Source organism: Manihot esculenta, chromosome 1 (genome assembly GCF_001659605.2).
Source record: "Manihot esculenta cultivar AM560-2 chromosome 1, M.esculenta_v8, whole genome shotgun sequence".
NCBI lineage: Eukaryota > Viridiplantae > Streptophyta > Magnoliopsida > Malpighiales > Euphorbiaceae > Manihot > Manihot esculenta.
In genome coordinates, this window is record NC_035161.2 from 8,071,360 (window position 1) to 8,097,517 (window position 26,158).

The 26,158-nt window shown below is 40.9% G+C and overlaps 1 protein-coding gene across 5 annotated transcripts in view; it reads right to left on the reverse strand.

Moving 5' to 3' along the window:
- Positions 1-2,788, reverse strand: part of LOC110607348 (receptor-like protein EIX2) — a 50,313-nt gene extending 47,525 nt beyond the window's left edge. For 3 of the 5 annotated variants that reach the window (XM_043955127.1, XM_021746435.2, XM_021746437.2), the window contains exon 1: positions 4-2,788. In XM_043955127.1, the coding sequence (XP_043811062.1) occupies positions 8-2,764 (2,757 nt within the window). In that variant the 5' untranslated portion in view covers positions 2,765-2,788 and the 3' untranslated portion in view covers positions 4-7. The remainder of the gene's footprint in view (positions 1-3) is intronic. The other 2 variants (XM_021746439.2, XM_021746438.2) reach the window with 2 other exon arrangements.
- Between the last annotated feature and the right edge of the window lie 23,370 nt (positions 2,789-26,158).

Consider the following 26,158-nt stretch of genomic DNA (forward strand, 5'->3'; position numbering starts at 1 on the left):
AACCTTCTCATGCATTTCCTTCTAATTTGTTTCTGAGAAACTTTCTCTTCACTTGATTTGCCTTAATTGCAATTGTTACCCAAAGCTTGTTGTAGACTCTGTCAACTAACCCAAACCAAGCACACCTCCTTGAGTCGTTGAAGTACAAGATGCTACAAACTCCAACAAATCCAGCCGCAAATCCCATTCCCATACCACCGTAGAACCAAACAATTTCAGAGTCATCTTTCCTCCTAGTGCCACCTTTTTCATGACCTTTAGGCAATTCATCTGCATCATCTGAACAGTTATTCAATGGAGGTCCACAAAGTCCATCGTTGCCGATGTAGATGGATTTGTCATCCAAAGTCTGAAGTTGGTTTCCCTTTGGAATTCGTCCAGATAAGTGATTCAATGACAAATTCAAGTGACTTAAAAAGTTCAAATCAGAAATGCTGAATGGAATAGAGCCAGAAAGTTCATTTTCAGACAGGTCGAGTGATTCTAGTGAGCTTAACTTGCCGATGTTCCAAGGGATATGTCCATCCAATTTGTTTGTAGATAGATTCAGGATCTGTAGACCTGAAAGATTCATCAACTCCTGGGGAATTTCTCCAACAAAGTTATTTCCTGAAAGGTCAATGGAATAGAGAAATCGAAGTGTTCTAGTATATTCAAGCTCTATTCCTTTGACATAAACCTGCACATTCTCACCATAGCTAGCTGTTACAAAAGCAAAGGGTTCATATTTAGTGTAATAGTCCCAATGCCCTTTCTGCTCATGCATAGCAATTGCAGTAAAATTGCCAAAACAATTAGGTATGGTTCCAGTCATCATGTTATTTGCCAAGTTCAATATGCGAAGAGAAGCAAGGTAGCAAAGCTGCAGAGGAATCTCACCTTCAAATTTATTAGAGTGAATACTCAGTACTTTCAGAGAAGATAGGCTCTCACCTATCCATGAAGGAATAAAACCATCAAAAGCATTCATGCTAAAATCAAGAGTCTCCAAGGATTCTAGATTCCTTAATGACATTGGGATCTTTCCTTGCAGAGTATTGTTTTGCAGATGCAGGGAAACAAGCGACTCTTGAGAACCCAAGGACATTGGAACATCACCACTCAACATATTACTTGAAAAATCAATCACAGTTAAACTTGGCAAATTTCCCCAACATGAAGGTATTCTTCCTGATAGATGATTATTCGAAAGATCAAGAATTTGTAAAGATCCACTCCTGCATAAAGTAGCTGGAACGGTACCATTCAAGTAGTTGTTGGAGAGGGATAAGAGTTGCAGACTTGGCATCATTTCACTGAGATTCTGGGGAATCTGGCCGTGGAGCAAGTTGTTGGAGATATCTAATATGGTTGCATCAAAATGAGAACAGGTTAAAAAACCATCAAACTGGTTAGATTTCAACAATATGATCCTATATTCGTTAGCATAAGTTATGTTCAGTTTTCTGAAAGTTGGCAAGGTCCCAAACAACTGATTATAAGATAAATCCAATGATACAATATTGGAAGAAATATTTTCAAACCAGTCAGGGATGTTATCTGAGATGCTTGCATTAGACATTTCTAAAAACCTAATGCTCTTTTGTGTTCTGAGCCACTGTGGAAACGAAGGCCCTACTTCACAAGATGATAAATCAATCGAGGAAAGTTGAAAAGGAGGTATCCATTCGGGATCAATATCAAAAACTAAAGAATTCCCACCCATACTCAACTCAATCAAGCTTCTGAGGTTTAACAAGTGAAGTTCAGAAACTTTCCCATGCAATGAATTCTTACTGAAATTTAGTGTTTCAAGGTTGTAAAGCTGTCCAATGGATACAGGAATTGAACCCCAGAAAGAGTTTTTAGAAAGAGAAAGAAATTTCAGGCGTTTAAATTGGCCCAAATTATCTGGAATACTACCAGAAAAGGAATTGTTTAAAAGATACAGATTCTCTAAACTGTTCTTGATGCAACCGGATGAGTTGCCAAAAGTTCCGGAAATCTCACCGCTGAACTTGTTGTAACCCAAGTATAGCTCAATCAAATTGCAAAGCCTGTTCAACGTGTTGGGTATGTTGCCTTCCAAAGAATTAAAATCCGCATCAAGGGAAGCAAGAGATTTAAGATTACTGATATCAGTGGAAAGAGACCCTCGGAAAGGACCAGAGTGTAGAACAAGATTTTGAAGTTTGGTAATATTATATAACCATCTAGGGATTGTGGAATGGAAGTTGTTCCATCCAAGGTTGAGAACCTCAAGAGATGTAAAATTGACATGTGAAACATCAGCAATGATGGAAAGCTCACAATTCCACAAATCTAATTCTAGTAAAGAAGGAAGCATGTTTATTGACTGCAACCAATTGTCACACTTGTCCAGGAGCACATACGACAAGTTCAAGTATTTCAAAGAAGATGGAAAATGGAGGCTGTGGATTGCCAATGAAGGCTTCATACTGAGATCAAGATACTGCAAGTTTGAAAGATTTCCAAGATGAAGGGAAATGTTTCCCATGATGGACGCCCAAGAAAGAACGAGCTCAACTACATGACCGTTTATGTCATCGCAAGTGACTCCGTCCCATCTGCAGCAGTCATCTCCCACCCATGAAGGCAATGAGTTTGAATTGTTGAGGAGGCTTGACTTGAACTTCACAAGAGCTTCTCTTTCAGTCTTGATACAGCTTCCATTGAAATTATCTCCATTGCAGAAGGAGGAAACGCTTTGAAGTAGAATGAGCAAGGCAAGAATCTCAACAACATTGGCAGTTGATGTTCCCATAACTTCTCAATTCAAAAACAAACACTCTAGCAGATTTTTGAAATTAAATCTATAATATTTATATGCTTATTTTGTAACTAATTTACAAATTTTAATATATTTAACTATATTAGCACATTTTTATAAATAATAAAATAATTAATCAATAATGATATTATTAATTAATGTTCAATATAGTTTTTATTATATCAATTTATAAAAAATATATTCATATATTTTAGAAATTAGTTTTCATTAATTTAATATTAATTTTTTTTAAATTATTTTTTTAGTCCCTAAAATATAGCATAATTAATAAATTTGTCCATTTATTTTTAAAATCCAATACTTTTGTCTTTGACATTTAATTCCGTCAAAATCCAATGTACATCCTTCAAAACTTTCTTTTAAGTATGATTTTCATTTGATCAAAAGAAAGAGAATAAATATAATTTTAAAAATATTCTTATCAATAATAAAATAAAATAATTACTATTTAATCTCTATAACATGAAAAAACTCACTATTTAATTTCTCAATTTAAAAAATATATTAAAATATTTCTGACATTTTAAAAAGTTTATTAATTTTATCATTAAATATTTTACTATTTAGTCCCTATAGTTTAGAAAAAATTATTAATTGGTTCTTTAAATTATTAAAAAGTTTATTAATTAGTATCTCCATATCAGGGGTATTTTAGATTTTTTTATAATACTTAATAATTAAAATTAACAGAAAGACTAACTAGTAGACTTTTTAAAAAGTCAGAGATATTTTAATGAATTTTTCAAATCGCAAGCAGTAATGACAGCGAGCGACATCACAAAAGTAATTTCTATTAAATTTTAACCTTTTATTTTTAATAATTTAAATTTTATATATTTTAGTTTTTATTACCTTTGCTGAATTTGAATCTTAAATTTTTTGAAATTTTTATTTGTTTATAGAGATTGAGTTTGAGATTTTCTTTTTTAAATTTTAACAAAATTAAACTTTAAGAACTAAAGTGTTGAATTTAAAAAATAGAGGAACAAATATATTAATTATATAATATTTTAGGGATGAAAACGCATCTTTTCCTTCAATTTTTTGAGAGAGTGACTTATAAATTTGTAGAAAATTTCAGGGACTAAAGTGTTGGGTTCTAGAAAGGGTAGTTCGGTCATTTTTCATGTTACTAATGGTATTTTTGACAGAAGGATCTCTAATTTTGATGGAGTTAAATATCAGAGACAAAAGTATTGGTTTTTTAAAATAGATGGACGAATCTATTAATTGTGCTATATCTTAAAGACTAAAAAATAATTTTTTCAATTTTTTTTCATAAAATGATATTTTTATAAGGGTAATTACCATTTTTTATAATATAAAATATATAATTTTCATCTTCCGTAGACTTAGAAATTCATGCCTTTGGTACAAAAATTCCAATTAAAGCATTAATTAGTTCAACTTTCACTGGAATGGGATGGGTGTCAGGATTTCAACCTCTAATATCTTATCCTATAACATTGACTCTATCAAACAAGGATATTTTTTAATTATGTTTAAAATTAATAAAAATATATAATCTATTGAACAAATTTAAAATGTTTTATTATTGCATTCAAATATGAAAGTCTCCTCCTCCATCACAAGACTTGGGAGTGTAGCATGGGTTAAATTAATTTCTTGCCCACCACAGATTATTGATTTTGAAAGACTCATCTCCTTAGACTTGGAATTTTGAGTCATCCAGTGCCTTTGGTACCAAATTTCCAATTGAAGCATAGATTATTAATTCAATTGCTGCCAATTTTGTTGAAACGATATTATCAGAATTTAACTTTTTTTCTTTCATTTGTGATTTTTTTTATTTTTTAATTAATTTATAAATTTTTTAAACTAAAAAAATCAAATAAAATAATAACTGAAAAAGATTATTTCCAACTAATACATAACATATAAGTACGCTCAGAAGTTAAAACAAATAAAATATCACTAAAAAGAACAAATCACTTCGTGTAACTAGCCTAATATATAACTACTCTACATAGCATATGAGCAACCACATTAACTTGTTATCAAATCCAAAGTAAAATCCAATGAATATAAGGAGTTTTATTTTAAAATCAACTTTTTGCACGTTAATTTATTTAAATTAGAAAAGGGTCTCTTTTAAAACAATAGTCTCTGCTCGTTAAGTTGTTTAAATTCGAAAAGGGTCTCTCTTAAAACAATAGCCTCTGCTCTTAAAGCAATAGCGAGAGCAAAGCCTTTGATGAATGAGGAGCGAGTAAATTCTAAAAAATTTCTAAAACTCTAATGCAAAAGTTTATCCGATCATTTTGGACAACAACGGTATAAAATGTACACTATTCTTGATTGTGTAGGGTTGCATTTAATTACATTATGCTCTACTAATTGCAGTAGAACTCCAACCATGAATACGTAATACAATCACATAAAATTAAAATAAATAAACAAGGATAATTGAGATCTCTTTTAAAAAATTACATAAGAATTATAGCTTTGGTCAAATTAGTTAAAGTCTCTTCTTTAGTTTTCACGGTATAAAATTTCAGTTAATTAAATTGATGTATTGTGGATAAATAAATAAAGCTGAGTATATAAGATTAAAATTCAATGAATGCCTTTGGTAGCAAAATCCCAATTAAAGCATAATTCAATTTCTGTCTAATTTCCTGAAATAGTAAAAGCCTATTCTATAGTAAATTTGAAGGTAATATGCTATCATGCTTAAATTGCAGATTAATAGGAAAATTACTTTTTAGTCCCTGAGGTATAGCATAATTAACATATTCGTCCCTCTATTTTTAAAATCTAACGCTTTCGTTCTTGAGGTTTAATTCCGTCAAAATTAGAGGTCCCTCCGTCAAAAATGCCGTTAGTGATAGAAAAAATGACCGAATTACCCTTTCTAGAACCCAATACTTTAGTTCCTGAAATTTAATTCCTACAAATTTATAGGTCCCTCTCTCAAAGAATTGAAGAAAAAAATACAATTTTATCCCTAAGATATTACATAATTAACATATTTGTCCTTCTATTTTTTTAAATTCAACATTTTAGTCCCTAAAGTTTAATTTCGTCAAAATTCAAGGAAGAAAATCTCAAACTCAATCTCCATAAACAAATAAAATTTTTAATAAATTTAAGATTCAAATTCAGCAAAAATAATAAAAATCAAAATATATAAAATTTAAATTATTAAAAATAAAAAGTTAAAACTCAATATAAATATTTTTTGTGATGTTGTTCGTCGTCGATCACTGATCGCCATTTTAAAAATTTATTAAAATGTCTCTGATATTTTAAAAAATTTACTAGTTAGTCTTTCCGCTAATTTTAGTCGTTAAGTATTACAAAAAAAATCTAAAATTTTCATGATATGGAGTGACAAATTAGTAAATTTTTTAATAATTTGAGGGACTAATTAATTTTTTTTTAAACTATAGGGACTAAATAGTAAAATATTTAATGATAAAATTAATACAGAAACTAACTAGTAGACTTTTTAAAATGTTAAAGATATTTTAATATATTTTTCAAAATTGAGAGACTAAGTAGCGAGTTTTTCCATACTATAGGGACTAAATAGTATTTTTTTTATTTTATTATTGATAAGGGTATTTTTGGGATTATATTTATTCTCTTTCTTTTGACCAGGTGAAAATCATTGACTTAACATAAATTTTTGACGAAGGGAACTTGAATTTTGACGGAATTAAACCTCAGGAATGAAAGTGTTGGATTCTAAAAATAGAGGGATGAATCCGTTAATTACGCTATACCTCAGGGACTAAAATGTAATTTTCCCATATCACAAACTTTAATTATTAAAAAATTCTTTAAATTCAATTCATTTTATTCAAATTGCAAAATGTATAATTTTTTTTTTATAAAAAAATACAATTTGAAAAAAAAAATAGAGATTCTATAAACATTTTGATAAGCTTGAACTAAATTATTTAATCTCATATTTTAAAATTGTTTCAATATTTATTAAAATGTCAAAATTTAGAAATAATTATGATTTTTTTAAAATAATTAATATTAAGTAAATGTATTTGATAAATATATATGTTTTCACTTTGCATAAAAATAATTTATTAGGCCATCTCCAACGGCGCGCCAAATTCTATTTTGGCTTTGGAGATGCCCCTTCAATGCAGCGCCATTTTTTTTTTTTTTTTTAATTTATAATATAATTTAAAATTTAAAATTTTTTTATTTTTTAATTTATAACATAATTTAAAATTTATATATATTTTTAATTAAGTTTTTTTTCACTCTCATAATTTATTATATTTTTAATTTATTTTATATTTTTATAATTATTAAAATTTAATTTAAATTGATGAATAAAAATATATATTATATAATTTATTTATAATTAAAATATGTATAAAAATTAAATTAAATTTAATTAATATAAATTAAATTAAATAAATATTTTGCTAAAATATCATTACTGGAATGATAAATATAAAATTATAAATATGATAAATAAAATTTACATAAACTCATAACATAAAGATAATATTGATATTTTCAGGTATGTTAAAATAAAATAATAATAGTATAAGAGTAATGTTGATATTTTAGGTTTTATAATGAAAATATTGACTTAAAAGCAAATAAAATATTTTTCGGAGCAATTTCAAAAGATAATCACTTGGCATACACATGTGTATATCAAGTATTTTAAAAATAGTATAAATATATGTTAAACTAAAAATAAATCACTTATTATTAACCGTTATTTATTTAGTATATTATATAATATAATCGACTATTTATTCAGTCATATTTTAAATTTTACTTTTATTAATTTAAAAAATATAAATTTATTTATATATATATTTATCTACCTACCTGTATCGAGGATAAAATAAATTTAGAGTGCATATCTTATTATTTATACCGAAAATTAAATTCTCTTCTAGAATTAAAAAAAAACTAAATGATAAGTAAATATTTTAGGATAAAAATATAAATTTTAAATTTTAAATTTTAAATATTAAAGAAATATATTTTTTAAAAAAATTTTGTCAATATTTTGATAGAGTTAGAACTCTCAAAATTACACAGAATAAATTACTATGAATATTATTTAAATTAATTTAAGAAAATTATTAATTTTAAAAATAAAATTTTACTAATTAATTTTTTTTAATTTTTAAATCACAAAAATAATTATTTAATAATAAAAAAATAAATTAAATTACAATAATACGGATAAATGAAATAAAATTTATTTATTCAAATATTAGAATTTCTTTTTTTATTATAATATTAATTTAAATAAAAATTTAATTGAAATTTTTAAAAATTTATGAATTGATTGAGTTGAAAAAAAAAGATTGAATTGAAAAAGTATTTTTTTTTTGTATAAATAGCATAACAAAACTCTATTTTTTTCGGGAGGAAGAAGGAAGGGGTTCTGATTTCGAAATCCTTTTCCAAAATCAGAATTTTTATTTATTATATCTTTTTATTTTTTTAAATTTATGAATTTTTTTTCTTCTAATGAACCGAGTATAATAATTTAGATAAAAAGAAAGTGCAATCACAGATAAAGGAAACTAAGGCTAAAATATTTTTTCCTTTAATTCTTTGAGAGATAGACATATAAATTTATAGAAATTGAATTTTAGGAATTAAAGTGTTGGGCCCTAGAAATGGTAGTTCGGTCATAGTATTGAGTCCTAGAAAGAGTAGTTCGATTATTTTTCTATCATTAACGGTGATGACCGCTGAGCTTCTTCACCCCGGTATGGGGCCAGGCCCATGATATCAGCCCATTATCTAGAGACTCTCAAGCCTCTTATTTTTATCAGGTCTGATCCCCTCAGCCCCTAGTGCCGGGCTCCTGTCAATTTCTTCAATCAGGCTGGACCAGCCCCACGGCCCATCGAGCAGATCCTTTTTGGGCTCAGTTCTAACCTTATCTTCCGGCCCAGCACGGCATTAAGAAGAAGTTCAACCCATTCGCCTTGTGGGACCATCCACGTATGCATCCGGGGAGAATCAGAGGCTGTTACACATGAGTCAGGAATCTAATATCCTCGTACGCTCGTATTAGCCTGGCAGGGATAGGTGGTCCAATGACAGATAATCTGTTATACGTCACTAGTAGACAAAGAAAACAGATAAAAGGGGGAAATACTCACCCCTAAATTTTAAGTTTTTCTCCAAGCTTACAGAACCTCTGTAAAACCCTATTTTCTGGATCTTAGATCATCAATTGGCGCCGTCTGTAGGAAATGAAGGAGATTTTTCCATCACCGGAGTTCCATTCTCACAATACCCATTGAGATCCACAATGGCCAACCACAACGAAAACAACAATCTTAACACTCCCAATGACCTGAGCTCTGCCCAGGAGGGGGCAGCAGTTCTCTTTTTCCAGTCCTACAACTCCGAACAACCAAACACCAATCCTTTTCAACCCCTCGCCAAGCTTGGCAGGGAATGTACCTGGAGCTGCCTTATCCAACCAGGACCTTCAAGCCATGGCCCTTCAGCTACAAAACACCGCCCACTGGTTGGGGTAGCTAATGCAACAGCGGGGACTCAGTACCCCAGTAAACATATTGCCAATGGTCGAAGAGCCCAGAACCAATGAACCACACCAACCTACCCTCAACCCTCCTCAAACAACCAGCCATGAAATCGGAGAAAGGGACAGAAGAGCTGGAGGAGAAGTAGAGCCAGAGGCCAGAATTCATGGAAGAAGGGTGAGGGAGTTAATAGAGAATGACGAGGCGGATAGTCGTTCTGCCGGACCAACCGGGGCGACGGGAGGTGACACATGGGAGGAGGAATACCGTCGAGAGAAAAGACCCATACAAGAAGAGGAGAATGTGGATCAGAAGTTGCAAAAGCTCAGGGAACAGCTCCTAGCCGAGCTAGGGACGAAGGACCAGAATCAGGCTCTCCTGCCCGCCTCTTCACCTTTCTCAAAGTGGGTGCAACAGGAGACCATTCCCAAAAAGTTCATGATGCCTCCTATGGCAGTATACGACGGGGCTGGCAATCCAAGGGAGCACGTCTTGAACTACAAGACTTTTATGGAGCTGCAGACCCTTTCAGATGCCTTGATGTGCAAGGTATTCCCTACGACGCTCTCAGGGCCAGCACGGGCGTGGTTTAACAGTCTTGAGGCCGGAAGTATCAGCAGCTTTGGAGATCTGGCCACTTGCTTCATCAGCTGGTTTATCGCCGAGGTGCCCACGGATAGGAAGACAAGTTACCTGGAGACAATCAGGCAGAGGAGAGACGAATCGCTCAAGGAATACGTCGCCCGTTTCAACACAGAGGCCCTGCAGATTCCCGAGCTCGATGAGGGAAGGCCATGCAGAAGGGCACGACCTCTGCAGAGTTTTTTGGCTCATTGAGTAGGAAGCGCCCTACTACGTTGGCAGAGCTAATGAAGAGGGCTGAGAAGTATATAAGGTAGGATGACGCCTTAGTGACAAGCAGGTTCTCTAGGGGAGCGACAGATAAAGGGAGAGCCTCAGAGGAAAGGAGGCCAGAGAGGCACGAGAAGAAGCATGGCAAGAGACCTGAGACTTACAGACAGCCCTGGGAGCAAAGGGACCAAAGACCTCTCTCTCCTCGGATCTCAGAACAGAGGCCATTCCCTCCGTAGGTTCCAGAGAAGCCAACCCCACTCAATGCCTCTAGGGCCGAAATGCTCATGGCCGTCCAGGACAAGGAGTTCCTCCAATGGCCCAGGCCTATGAAAACGGAAGCAAACCAGCAAGATCCTGACAAATATTGTTAGTACCATCGTACACACGGCCACGACACCAATAACTGCTTCCAGTTGATCACAGAGATTGAGAGGCTGATAAAAAGAGGGACAGAGGCCTCAGCTCAATCCGGCAGCCCAAGCGCCAAGGAGAGTGGGAGGTGGACCAGTGAATGATGGGTCCAGTGGGACCATCAACATGATTGTTGGGGGAACAGGAGGTCGAATGAGCCGTAGGGGGAAGAAGAGGAGTCGAGAGGGGGAAGGCAGCAGCACCGAGGTCATGCAGGTCATCGAGCATTCTCCAGTGGCCATCACTTTCTCCCCGGAGGATGCTCAGGGTGTTTAGATGCCCCACGACGATGCCCTTGAAATTGAAGCCGTCATTCACAACTATCGGGTGAAGAAGATCCTAGTGGATGACGGGAGTAAGGTCAACCTGCTGCCATTCCGGGTTTTCCAGCAGATGGGAATCCCTGAAGAGCAGCTAGTCCGGGATCAGGCACCTGTCAAAGGAATCGGAGGAGTCCCAGTACCTATGGAAGGGAAGGTGAAGCTGGCTCTTACCTTAGGCGAAGTGCCAAGAACTCGCACCCATTATGCGGTGTTCTTAGTGGTCAAACTCCCATTGAGCTACAACGCAATCCTAGGGAGACCTGCGCTGTTTGACTTTGAGGCCGTCATCAGTATCAGATATCTGGCGTTGAAGTTCCCAACAGAGACAGGGGTGGGAGTAGTCGGGGTAGCCAGGAAGAGGCGAGAGCGGTGTACTTGGCTACAGTGGCAGAATCGAGCTCGGCCGAAGAGAAGCTCGACTCGGAAGTGCTAGAGGTCAGGGACGATAAGAAAGAGGCCAGAACAGAGCCGGTCAGAGAGCTGGAGACTTTTCCTTTATCAGAAGCAGAGACAGATAAGGTCTTCAGTCTCAATGCCGACCTTACTGAAGAATAAAAAACTGAAGTCATAGCCCTGATCCGAGGTCACGCATTGAGCTTCGCCTGGAAGCCTTCTGACATGCCCGGGATTGACCCTGAGGTGATGACCCATAAGCTGAACGTCCTCCCCGATGCCAGACCGGTGAAGCAGAAGAAGAGGGTGATAGGAAGGGAGAAGCAACAGGCCACCGGGGAGGAAGTATGGAAGTTAGAAGAGGCAGGCTTTATTAGGGAAGTCATGTACCCGTAGTGGTTAGCAAATCTTGTATTAGTCAAAAAAGCCAATGGAAAATATAGGATGTGCATAGATTTTACTGACCTAAATCAGGCCTGTCCTAAAGATTGTTGTCCCCTCCCTGATATTAATAAAATGGTCGACTCTATGGCCGGTTTCGATTACATGTCTTCTTTGGATGCTATGTCTGGCTATCATCAAATTCCAATGGACAGGTCGGATGAAGACCTCGTTCATAACAGAAAATGGGACCTACTGCAACAAGGCCATGCCCTTCGGGCTGAAAAATGTCGGGGCAACATACCAAAGACTGATGAACAAAATCTTCAAAAATCATATCGGTAGAAATGTAGAAGTTTATATAAACGATATGGTGGTCAAAAGTCCGACTTTCCAGCAGCATATGGCAAATCTGAGGGAGGTATTAAGAGTATTAGAACAGTACAGAATGAAGCTGAACCCAGCAAAGTGTGCCTTCTTCATCAGGGGAGGAAAGTTCCTGGGATACATGGTGAGTGGGAAAGGCATAGAGCCCAATCCGGAGAAATTAGAAGCTATACTAAATATGCCAGAGCCGACCTGTGTAAGGGATGTCCAGAGACTGACTGGAAGAGTAGTGGCGTTAAATCGCTTTATGTCAAGATCGGCAGAGAAATGCTTGCCATTCTTCAAAAAGTTGAGAAAAGTGCCGAACTTCGAATGGACAGAAGACTGCCGAGAAGCTTTCAAAGAGCTCAAAAGCTATCTCAGCTAGCCTCACGTGCTCAGTAGCCCCTTAGAAGGAGAAGAACTTCTGATATACCTGGCAGCCTCCGAGCAAGCAGTCAGTGCAGTATTAGTAAGGGTAGAAGAAGGAGAGCAGAAGCCTGTTTTCTATGTCAGCAAGGTGCTTAAAGATGCCGAGGTCAGATATTTGAACATTGAGAAGATGGCATATGCTCTACTGCTAGCAGTCCGAAAGTTTAGGGTTTATCTGGAAAGCCACCAAGGAGTAGTAATGACAGACCAACCCCTGAAGAAGATTCTGCACAGGCCAGAAACATCAGGTCGGATGCTTACTTGGTCCATTGAGATCGGCCCTTACTGCCTAAAGTATCGACCTCGGACAGCTATAAAACCTCAAGCCCTTGCTGACTTCATAGCAGAGTGCACATTCAATGAAGAGCGGGGAGAGTCATCTTCAGAAGCGTCGGGGAATGGAAGAGAAGGAGAGCCCTTCCAAGAATTCAGCTGGAAGTTGTATGTAGACGAGGCATCAAGCGCTGGGGGCAGTGGCGCTGGAATAATGCTTAAGGGACCTGGAGAATTTAAGGTCTGCTACGCCCTACCCCTGGAATTCAAGGCCTCCAATAACGTGACAGAGTATGAAGCCCTAATAAATGGGATGCTGGTGGCAATGGAGGTAGGGGCAACCGACCTCGAAGTAAATAGTGACTCCCAGCTGGTGATCAATCAGGTAACTGGGCATATCAAGCCAGAGACCCAACCATGCAGAATTACCTATCAAAGGTAAAGGCCATAGAAGCCAAGCTCAAGGGTCAGGGAGTCATCATCAAATATCAAAGGATACCTCGAGAAGAAAACGAAGAAGCAGACCTGCTTAGTCGGTTGTCCAAGGAAGAACTAGAACAGCTCCCTGATGAAGTATACATACAGCATGTCAGTACACCTGCTTTTAATAAAACAGCCACTGTGTTGCAGGTAGAACAAGGCCAGACCTGGATGACCCCGTACCTGAAATATCTAGAAAAAGGAAAGCTCCCTGAAGACAAGGATGAAGCAAGAAAGATAGCAGCTCATGTTGCTAATTACCAAGCAGTAAGGGAGACCTTATATAAAAGGGGGAAGTCCAGCCCGTAGCTCCGGTGTGTGAGCCCGGAGGAGGCAATAAAGGTGATGGAAGAGATACACAGGGGAATGTGCGGAGCTCACGAAGGAGCAGGAACACTAGCCAATAAAATATTCAGGCAAGGGTACTACTGGCCCACTGTTAAAAAAGAGGCAGAAGAGTTCGTCCGGATATGCGATGTATGCCAAAGGTTTGCCAACGCCATCAATGTCCTAGCCACTCCTCAGTCCAGCATATCCAGCCCGTGGCTGTTTTCACAATGGGGAATAGACATCTTGGGACCCCTTCCCAAAACCACGGGGCAGAAAAAATTTGTAGTAGTGGTTGTGGAGTACTTCTCAAAGTGGCCCGAGGCGGAAGCAATTCCCACAATCACAGCCCGCCAGATGATAGATTTTGTATGGGGGCACATCATCTGCAGATTTGGCATACAAAGGGTGCTCATATCAGACAACGGCAGGCAATTTGATTGCAGCGCCTTCAGAGCGTTCATGGCAAACATAGGCATATGGCATAAGTTCTCCTCAGTGGCCCATCCTCAGACCAACGGTCAGACAGAGGTCACCAATAGAGCTATCCTCCTAGGATTTAAAAAACGGCTGGATGGGGCAAAGGCAAACTGGGTGGAAGAGCTCAACAGCATCCTATGGGCACTCTGAACTACCCCCAGAACGTCCACTAAAGAAACGCCCTTTGCACTTACTTTTGGCACAGAGGCCATAGTCCCAGTCGAGTTGCAAATCCCAACTCATCGAGTCCAATTTGCTAACGAGAGCACTAACGATGACAAGTTAAGGAGCAACCTGGACGCTCTCGAAGAGGTTAGGGAGGAAGCTCAAATCCGAACTGCCGCTTATCAACAACGGGCAGCCCATTATTACAAAGGGTCAGAGAAAGAATCCTAAAGGTGGGAGACCTAGCCCTAAGAAACCTGGAGGCTACGGAAAAAAGAGCGGCAGTAGGCAAGTTGGCACCGACCTGGGAGGGCCCCTTCAAAATAGCAAAAGTGGTCAAGCCAGGGGTGTACCGAATTGAAGATATGCAGGGAAACCCTGAGCCCCATGCCTGGAATATCCAGCACTTGAAAAGGTACTTCCCCTGAAGTATCGTCAAATGTAAAAGACCTATTATATTTTAAAGCATGATAATAAAATAGGCGTTGATTATCGTCCTTATTCATTACTTGTCTCTACTCACATTGCTTTCATGAAAGAAACAAAAAAGAAAAATGAAACAGGCATAAATGCTCAAGACCTCAGTGAGGCAGGTGGCCGAGCTCCCAAAAGGCCCCCGACACCACAAAATCAGCTGAAATAACGAAGCAACAGTAAGGCTAATGAGCCCGGATCTTGTGCAAGACCTCAAAGAGGTACAAGATCAGGATCCCGTAAGATCTCCTGGAGCAAAAACGGCAAGCGGGATCCCCAAGATCTCCTCGGAGTAAAAACGGCCGGCGAGATTCCCAAGATCTCCCTAGAGCAAAAACGGCCGGCGGGATCCCCAAGATCTCCCCGGTGCAAAAACGGCCGGCGGGATCCCCAAGATCTCTCCGGAGCAAAAACGGCCAGGATCCCGTAAGATCTCTTGGAGCAAAAACGGTCGACGGGATCCCCAAGATCTCCCCGGAGTAAAAATGGCCAGAATCCCGTAAGATCTCCTGGAGCAAAAACGGCCAGGATCTCGTAAGATCTCCTGGAGCAAAAACGGCCAGGATCCCGTAAGATCTCCTGGAGCAAAAACGGCCAGAATCCCGTAAGATCTCCTCGAGCAAAAACGGCCAACGGTGTAATACTCGGCTAGACTCCGGTATCGAAATTCCTACCGTCCGGTGGGATCTCAGATGTCGGAAACCTCTAGAAGGGTAAAATCATGTTTTTATAAAATGTTTTCATGTATTTTATGATTTTAAATAAGAAAGAAATTGAATTTTGAATGAAAAAGACCAAAGAGGGAATTCCAGGTTCAGCCGCCGAACCCCATGTTCGGCCGCCGAACTTGCATGAGTTTTGGAGGCACTTTAGGCTTCCGAAGGTGGCCTGGCCAGCCCCTATAAGAAGCTCCATGGCCGAAAATGGGTGAGTTTCTTCCCCATTTCCGGCCAGAGGTGAGTCCATGCTCTCTCATGGTTGATTTTAATGATTTTCCTTAAATCTTTCGAGTTTTAACAAGTGGGTGCTTGGCTTTTGAAGTTTTGAGCTAAAGATCAAGTTTTGTGAGCTTGGAGACCCAAGGAGCTAGATCCCTCCCATCTCCGAGTTGGATCGCCTCTCCTCTCGATCTTCAAGAGGTAAGAGTTGATCTTTAGCTCATTCTATGTTTTAAACAAGGTTTATGAAGTTTATGGGGAGGAAATGCATGATTAGGTTAGTTGGTTGTTGAATAGGATTTATGTGCTTTGATGGACAATGTGAGTTGCTATATGTGTTTTGGTTGGGGTTTAGGATAGTTTGAGACCCCTATATGCTTGTTGGTATGTGTATGCATGCTTTGGAAGTGTTGAATTTGAGTTTTGGATGGTTTGGGAGGCTATGTGCATGTGTGGAGGCTGAGTTCTGCCCTTTGGAAGAACTCAGGTTCGGCAGCCGAAGGGACTTTCGGCCGCCGAACCTGCCTGTGGAGGCAAGCTTTTGGCTGCCGAATCCTGCCCCCGAAAGTGGACTTTCGGCTCTGGAAGGGAGTTTCGGCCGCCGAAGGTGCCGCCGAAAGTGGCTTAGTTTCGGCTCTAGAGGGACTTTCGGCCGCCGAACCTGCCGCCGAAAGTGCCCTGTTCAGCCTTCCTTTGCATGTTTTCTATGATTGTTTTGAGGTGTTTTAGGGGGTTTTTGGGGAGTAGTTTAGAGTCATATTCATGTATGTTTGGTCCCTCATTTGAGTTCACCTGTGTAGGTTCGGACCTGAGAAACCAAAGACCCCAGCAGTGAGATAGCTGCCTCAGAGTTAGCTCGAGGTGAGTAGAATAAACTTTTATGTTCTAAAGTAAATAAATCAATTTTGGAGCATGTTCATGCATCACGAATACCATGAGATATAGTAGGTTGTTTGTATTAGAATTCATGAATATGTTGCATTGCATATGATGATGATGATGTGGATGGATATTGGATGATCTTTTAGTCCTCGTATGATATGATATGATGATGATATGGTATGATATGGAAGTCCAGGTCGAGACCCATTCTACGCCCCTGCCACTATTTTAAGAGAAAGACCAAGTCGAGGCCCATTCTACGCCCCTGGCACTATTGGAATGTCATGTTATGTTATGCTATATTAAGAGAAAGTCTAGGTCGAGGCCCATTCTACGCCCCTGGCACGATTGAATATGTTGAGGACTATTAGTGACAATACCATCCTTATGTGATTTGTTGTGATGTGATGCATTCCATGTTGTCATGTGTTTTAATCTTTTTACTATTCTGCTCACTGGGCTCTAGTAGCTCACCCCTTTCCCTTAACCCCCAGGTGTGCAGGTACGGGATAGACCGGGGAGTCAGTAAGAGTAAGAAGTCATGGTTTCTGGAATAGAATAGTAGTGGACATGATGATTTGACATGTAATGTAAAGGATAGTACATTAATGTTATGTAATGATATATTTAAGGATTAGAGTTGTGCTTGACCCTAGTATGTATGGTTATCCCTTGGATACATGATCTATATAATGTTTTATGATGTTTATGATAGACCAAGCTCAATGTATGTTATGTTACTTCGTTGGAGCATTTGATGAGGGTTCCAGTGTGAGGTTTATGTTATGAGTATGTGTATGTACGGGTTAAGCTTGGTAAACGAAAATAAAAAGTTTACAGTTTTCATGTTTATGTATGATCATGTATAGGATTCAACAGGTATACAGGTTATATGATAAGCTTGCTACGGGTCCTGGCGACCTTAAGTCGATCTAGATCCTAGCGCCGGTAGCGGTTCGGTTTCTGGGTCGTTACAGGCGGGATCCGTAAGATCTCCTGGAGCAAAAACGGCCAGCGGGATCCCTAAGATCTCCCCAGAGCAAAAACGGCCAGGATCCCGTAAGATCTCCTGGAGCAAAAACGGACAGGATCCCGTAAGATCTCCTGGAGCAAAAACGGCCGGCGGGATCCTCAAGATCTCCCCGGAGCAAAAACGGCCGGCGGGATCTCCAAGATCTCCCCGGAGTAAAAACGGCCGGTGGGATCTCCAAGATCTCCCCGAAGCAAAAAACGGCCGGCGGGATCTTCAAGATCTCCCCGGAGCAAAAATGGCCATGATCCCTGAAACACAGCCCGTAGAGGGCTCGACAAGAAAGCTAAGTCTGACTTCACAGTGAGGAAGACGAAATTCTGAACTCCTGAGCCCGTAACACAGACAACACAAAAACCTAAGCAAAGAATAAAAATTCGAGCTCCTTAATCCACTGAATGGATGGACTCACAACAAAAGCAAGAGATCCTGCCCACATCTCGAATCAACTCACAGTAAACAAACGCTTAGCAAAAATAACTCTGGGACAGGAAAACGACAAAAAGCTAAACTCCCCAACCCAGCCGAGCACACAGCCCAAACCGCACCAATTGACAAAGGGTCACTCCAAGAGGGACCAGATATCCGAGCTCACAACCAGAAAGAAAGGTAAAATCGTCTAAAATGAAGCCACGCAGTTACAAATGAAGGCTAGGGATTTACCCCATCACCACTCATGTAATAAATGCTGAGGAGGTAAAGGGGCAACCCGAGGAGAAATCCAATGGCGTGAGCAGATGAGACCCCAGCTTCAATTCCTGCCAAAGCAGAACTAAAAGCAAAAAGGCCAGCCCTGCTTATCACCTTAGAAGGTACATGATCTGACTTATTATTATTAAGCAAAGGCTATATGCCCAAGCTCATAGTAACGAAGTAATAAGGGAAAAATGAGGATGACTGTAATACCCGGCTAGACTCCGGTATCGGAATTCCTACCGTCCGGTGGAATCTCGGATGTCGAAAACCTCTAGAAGGGTAAAAGTATGTTGTTATGAAATGTTTTCATGTTTTTAATGGTTTTAAGTAGGAAATTAAATGAGTTTTTACATGAAAATAGCATTGGAGGAAAACCCAGGTTCGGCCGCCGAAAGTCAAGTTCGGCCGCCGAACATGCATGCGTTTTGGAGGCACGTTAGGCCCCCGAAAGCATAGGCGAGGGAAGTCCAGGTTCGGCCGCCGAAGCTCATATTCGGCCGCCGAACATTGCATGGATGCGGAGGCATGTTCGGCCCCCGAACGTGGCCTGGCCAGCCACTATAAATGGGGTACTTAGCCGAAAATGGGTGAGCTTTCTCCCATTTTCGACCACAGCAAGCTTCCAACCTCCCCTTTACAAATCTTGTGATCTTCCTCCAAATCCCCACCATTTTTCTTGAGTTTTAAACTCACATTGCAAGTTTTGAGCATTTAAACCAAATTTTGGAGCTTTGGGAACTCAGGAGTTCATTTTCTTGGATCTCCAAGTTTAGGTCGTCTCTCTCTCGATCTTCAAGAGGTAAGAGCCGATCTTAAGCTCCTTGAATGTTTTAAGCAAGTTTTTATGAGTTCCTTGGGTAGAAATGCATGTTAGGCTTGTTGTTGAGTTTATGGGTTTTGATGTTTTGATGAACAATGTATGTTGATTTTTGTGTGTTTGAAGTGTTGTAGTTGGGGTATATGCTAGTTTGAGACCCCTAGGTGTAATGTATGTGAAATATGCATGTTGTAGAGCAAGATTATGCATGATTTGAGGATTTGGGAGGCAAGAGGCTCGTTTGAGCCAAGTTTCTGCCCTTTGGCAGAAACCAGGTTCGGCAGCCGAAGGGAGTTTCGGCCGCCGAACCCCCTTTGTGGAGGCAGCATTCGGCTGCCGAAGTTGCCCCCGAAAAGAGACTTTCGTCTCTGTCTGGGACTTTCGGCCGCCGAAGGTGCCGCCGAAAGTGCCTGACTTTCGGATCTGTCCAGGACTTTCGGCCGCCGAAGGTGCCGCCGAAAGTGCCCTGTTCAGCCATTTCATGCATATTTTTATGTGATGTTTTCCTGATGTTTTAGGGGGTTTTTGGGGAGTTTATTAGAGTTATGTTTATGTATGTTTGGTCCCTCATTGGAGTCCACCTGTGTAGGTTCGAACCCGAGGAACCGAGGACCTCAGCAGTGAGACAGCTGCTTCAGAGTCTGTAGAGCTTCAGCCAGAGGTGAGTGGAATGAACCTTAAGTTTTTAAATAAATGAAATATAACATTTTGAGCATGTTCATGCATCATATATGCCATGTGATATTTTAGGTTGTTTGCATTAGTATTCACGAATATGTTGCATTGCATAATATGATGTGGATGCGGATTGGCTATTGAATGATCCTCTAGTCCCCCTATGGTATGATATGATGATGATACGGTATGGATTTCCAGTGAGGCCCATTCTACGCCCCTGGACTATGTTAAGAGAAAGACCAGTGAGGCCCATTCTATGCCCCTGGCATATTGGAATGTTATGTTATGTTATGAATGTAAGAGAAAGACCAGTGAGGCCCATTCTACGCCCCTGGCACGATTGGACTATGTTGAGGAGTATAGGTGACAATACCATCCTTATGTGATATGTTTGTGATGTGTTGCATTTCATGGAAGCATGAAATATTTTAATATATGTTTTTTTTTCTATTCTGCTCACTGGGCTTTATAGCTCACCCCTCTCCCCTAACCCCAGATGTGCAGGTACAGGGTAGATCAGGAGGTTAGCCAGAGTATGGAAGTTATGTTTATGTAATAGTTAGATTGTGGACATGACAATTGTATTATGATGAAATGTAAAAGTGTTTTAAGTTATGTTATGTAATTTGAATATTGAGGATAAAGTTGTGCTTGACCAATACAGATTGTTAATCCCACTTGTATGTACATGGTCTCTATGATATGAGATATGAGGTTATGTTTCAACCAAGCTTATGTATGATGAGATACCCCATTGGAGCATTTGATGAGGGCTCCAGTGGAGGTTTATGTTATGTTTATGTTTATGTACAGGTTGAGCTTGGTTGCTATATGAGAATGATTACAGGTTTATGAGCATTGTTGATCATGTATGGGATTAAACAGGATTACAGGTTATGTCAGGCTTGCTACGGTTCCCGGCGGCCTTATGCCGATCTGGATCCTAGCGCCGGTAGCGGTTCGGATTTCTGGGCTGTTACAGAATGGTATCAGAGCCCTAGGTTAATATGGTCGGACCTAGAGTGTCGGGCTCATAGATGTTATAGCGGGTCAAGCACAATAGGAAAGGTCATGTCCACTAGGATAGGATGTGGAGTCCTGTCTTACATGATGATGTGATATGCCATGATTATATGCATGTGCATAAATGATATGTTATGTATGCAATGTATGTGATGATGGTTCATGTGTGCCCACATGAACCATATGATGCTGATGTTTGTGATATGTGTGGTTTTTCAGAAAGCAGGATGAGAGGAACTCGTCGATCTGCAAGATTGACTGGAGTACCACCTGAGGATGAGGGCATGAGCGCCCGTCCTCCAGCATTGCCTAGGGCAATGTCTACCAGGTCTAACAGAGAAAGAGCAGTGAGAGACCCTAGAAGGTCTCTGGATCTGGGTAGAAGCAGGTCAGTACGAGGAACAGTTCAGGGAGGAATGTCAGAAGATGTGGGAGATGACATGGATGTGGACCAGAGGAGGGATGGCAGTTTGGGGATGAGTATGTCAGAGGAAGGTATGGGAGAGTCCCAAGGAGGCACTCAGGCCTCGGGTTTTGTTCAGCCACCTCATTACCCACCTTTCTCACAGAATCCCGGGTATTCGATGGGAGGTACATCGGATTACCCTAGTTTTAGCCCTTACCCCACACAGATGCCATACCCACCATATTACCCACCATACCCACAGTACCCTATGTATCCACCCCCACCCTATCACCCAAATCCAGCAAACCCTATCTCAGGGGATGCTGCACCTCCTCCACCACCAGCAGCACCTACTGTCCCAAAAACCCAAATACCTCAACCTAGCTCATCTGGAGGGAGCAAGGTCAGAATGACTGATTATATAAAGTTGGGTGCTCCCCAGTTTGAAACCGGTGATGACCCGTTTGTGTACCTTGAGAGGGTCAAGGCGATAACAGATGAGATAGGGGCGGACGACAGTAGAGCCATTCAGATGGCTGGGTTCACACTAAAATGCAAGAAGGCCCGTGAGTGGTTCAAGAGCTATGTGAAACCGAGGGTGGATAGTCTATCATGGGAGGAGTTTGCTAATGAGTTTGCAGGGTGGGCTTTCCCTGATATTTCAAGGGAATTGAAGATGATAGAATTCGAGCAGTTGAGGCAAACTGATGACATGAGTGTAGACGAATATACTGACAGGTTTATGGAGTTGCTGCCATTTGCTGGGCAGGACCTTGACACAGACCAGAAGAAGTCAAGGAGGTATATCATGAAGCTCCATTCTAGGTATTCCTCCTTGATACAGTCAGCAGATAGAGAGAGTTTTCATGCCATAGTAGACATGGCTAGGAGGATGGAGGCTAGTGCTATCATCGAGGGAAAAGTCAAACAGTCAGCAGCACAGCCTTCTGGTTCCAAAACCCTAGGTAAGGGAAAAGTGGATCCTTCTTCCTTAAGCTCAGGTAGTAAGAGGTGGGGCAGTACCACCAAGAAGTTTAAGAAGAACAAGTTCTGGAACAAGATCAAGTCAGGTCTGGGATTAGGAAGTGGCTCGAGCTCAGGTGCAGATCATACAGTATGTAAGAAATGTGGGAGACCGCACAGAGGAGTATGTCTGGTTGGGACGTCAGCCTGCTTCAGATGTGGGCAGGAGGGACACATGGCACGAGAGTGTCCTAGAGCAGCTTTTGTGACACAGTCTCAGCAGACAGCTTCTGGTAGTGTGGCACAGCCAGTAGCTCCAGCCATGACACAGGCCAGTGGCAGAGGCAGAGGGAGAGGGTCAGCCTCTTCTTCAGCAGGGTTCAGAGGTGAGGGTCCATCAGCTCCAGCAAGGATCTTCACCATGACACAGCAGGAGGCAGATGCATCTAACACCGTGGTGGCAGGTAACTTAGTCATTGGGTGTTATGATGTGTATGCATTAATGGACCCTGGTGCATCTCATTCTTTTATTGCTCCGAGGGCCGTAGAGAGGTTGGGATTAATGGTCTCTGGGTTAGAGTGTCCTCTCTGGGTCAGTGGACCCAAGTGTGATCCATCAGTGGCAGAGTCAGTCTGTCCGTGTAGTCCAGTTTTTGTTGAGGGGAGATGCATGTCCGCCGACCTTGTGGTTCTAGAGTTGATAGATTTTGACGTCATTCTAGGGATGGACTGGTTATCTACCCATGGCGCTACCTTGGACTGCAGGGACAAGGTAGTCAGGTTCAGAGGTCAGGATGGATCAGAGGTCATCTTCAGAGGAGACAGGAGGGGTACACCTAGAGGTTTGATCTCATCTCTTCAGGCTCGTAGGTTGCTTAGGAGGGGATGTCAGGCGTATTTGGCTCATGTGAGAGAGCTAGACAGTCAGATTAGAGAGCCCGTCGCAGTGCCAGTGGTCAATGAGTTTTTAGATGTGTTCCCAGACGAGTTGCCAGGTTTACCACCTGTTAGGGAGATAGAGTTCGAGATTGAATTGATGCCTGGAACCAGACCGATCTCTATCCCTCCCTACAGGATGGCCCCAGCCGAGTTAAAGGAATTGAAAGAACAGTTGCAAGAGTTGGTAGACAAGGGCATCATCCGACCGAGTACCTCCCCCTGGGGTGCTCCAGTGCTGTTTGTAAGAAAGAAGGATGGATCCCTTAGACTTTGTATCCACTACAGGCAGTTGAACAAAGTCACTACCAAGAATAAGTACCCATTGCCAAGGATCGACGATCTATTCGACCAGCTAGCAGGAGCGGGTTGTTTCTCCAAAATAGATCTGAGATCTGGGTATCATCAGCTGAGGATCAGAGAAGAGGATGTACCAAAGACAGCTTTCAGGACCAGATATGGGCACTATGAGTTCCTTGTGATGCCGTTCGGGCTGACTAACGCCCCCGCAGCATTCATGGACCTCATGAACAGAGTGTTTAGACAGTACCTGGATCACTTTGTTATTGTCTTCATAGATGATATCTTAGTGTATTCCAGGAATGCAGAGGAGCATGCCCATCATCTGAGGATAGTTCTGCAGACCTTGAGGGAACATGGCTTGTATGCCAAGTTCTCCAAGTGTGAGTTCTGGTTGAGGAGCATCTCGTTCTTGGGGCATGTAGTGTCAGAGAACGGAATTGAAGTAGACCCCAAGAAGATAGAGGCTGTGACTAACTGGCCTAGACCCACCTCAGTGATAGAGATCAGAAGTTTCTTGGGTTTGGCTGGTTATTACAGGAGGTTCGTTCAAGACTTCTCAAAGATTGCAGCTCCTCTAACCAGATTGACCAGAAAGAACCAGAGGTTCGTATGGACCGATCAGTGTGAAGAAAGTTTTGAGGAGCTCAAGAAGAGGTTAACTTCAGCACCAGTGTTAGCTCTGCCGACTAGTAATGATGACTTCACAGTGTTCTGTGATGCATCCAGAGTAGGCTTGGGTTGTGTGTTGATGCAGAATGGCAGGGTGATCGCTTACGCCTCTAGACAACTGAAGAGGCATGAGTTGAATTACCCCACACACGATCTTGAGATGGCAGCAGTCATCTTTGCACTCAAGATGTGGAGGCACTACCTCTATGGGGTGAAATATGAGATCTTTACAGATCATAAGAGCCTGCAGCACATCTTGAGCCAGAGAGAACTGAATTTGAGACAGAGGAGGTGGGTGGAACTGCTCAATGACTACGATTGCAAAATTCAGTATCATCCGGGTAAGGCGAATGTTGTGGCGGACGACCTAAGCCGGAAATCACTAGGCAGTCTATCCCACATCACAGCAGAGAGGAGACCAGTGGTGAAGGAGTTATACAAGCTCATTGAGGAAGGCTTACAGTTGGAATTGTCTGGTACAGGCGCCTTAGTTGCTCAAATGAAAGTGACACCCGTGTTTCTGGAGCAGGTGGCTCAGAAACAGCATGAGGACCCAAAGTTAGTGAAGATTGCCAGGACTGTTCAGTCAGGCAAAGATAGTGAGTTCAGATTTGACAGTAAGGGGATCCTCCGCTATGGGAGTCGATTGTGTGTACCAGATGACATAGGGCTAAAAGGAGACATTATGAGAGAGGCTCATAATGCAAGATACAGCGTTCACCCTGGAGCCACCAAAATGTATCAGGATCTGAAAAGAGTATATTGGTGGCCAGCTGTGAAGAGGGAAGTGGCGCAGTTTGTGTCAGCCTGCGAGGTATGTCAGAGGGTGAAGCTGGAACATCAGAAGCCGGCTGGAATGCTTAACCCGCTACCTATTCCAGAGTGGAAATGGGAAAATATAGCTATGGATTTCGTAGTGGGGCTACCGGCGGCGTCCAACAGATTAGACTCCATATGGGTGATTGTGGACAGACTAACTAAATCTGCTCACTTCATTCCAGTTAGGAGCAACTACTCTGTGGATAAGTTAGCGCAGGTGTATGTTGATGAGATTGTCAGACTGCATGGGGTCCCAGTATCTATAGTGTCAGATAGAGGGCCCCAGTTCACCTCCAGGTTTTGGCGGAGTCTGCAGAGTGCTATGGGTACCAGGTTGGATTTCAGTACTGCCTTCCATCCCCAGACTGATGGACAGTCAGAAAGGACCATTCAGACAATAGAAGATATGCTCAGAATGTGTGTGCTGGATTTTGGCGGTTCTTGGAGGCAGCATCTACCTTTGGTGGAGTTTTCCTACAATAACAGCCATCATGCTAGCATCGGGATGGCTCCATATGAAGCTTTGTATGGGAGGAAGTGCAGATCACCCGTCTGTTGGGAGGAAGTAGGAGAGAAGGCCTTGGTAGGGCCTGAGTTAGTAGAGATCACCAGCAGGGTGGTACCCATCATCAGAGAGAGAATCAAAACTGCTACAAGCAGGCAGAAGAGTTATGCAGACCTCCACAGGAAACAGGTAGACTTTTAGGAGGGGGATCTAGTATTGCTCAAGGTGTCTCCAATGAAAGGGGTGGTTCGGTTTGGTAAAAAGGGTAAGCTAGCTCCACGGTACATCGGACCCTTTGAAATCTTGCAAAAGATTGGGAGTGTATCGTACAAGCTGGACTTGCCTGCATCTATGGAAAGAATCCATCCGGTTTTCCATGTTTCCATGTTAAGAAAGTACGTGTCAGATCCGAGCAAGGTTCTTAGTGAGCCTGATGTAGAGATCCAAGAGGATCTCACCTATGTAGAGCAGCCAGTGCGGATTCTTGACACTCAGATCAGAAAGTTGAGGAACAAGGAAATCCCAATGGTGAAAGTCCTTTGGAACCACCACAATATAGAAGAATGTACCTGGGAGACACGGGAGTCCATGCTCCAGCAATATCCCCACCTCTTTTAAGGTTAGTTCCTATGTGTTTTATATGTATGTTATGTTGTTTTGCTATGCATGTACTAGTTGAGGAACATTCGGGGACGAATGTTCTTAAGGGGGGGAGAATGTAATACCCGGCTAGACTCCGGTATCAGAATTCCTACCGTCCGGTGGAATCTCGGATGTCGGAAACCTCTAGAAGGGTAAAAGTATGTTGTTATGAAATGTTT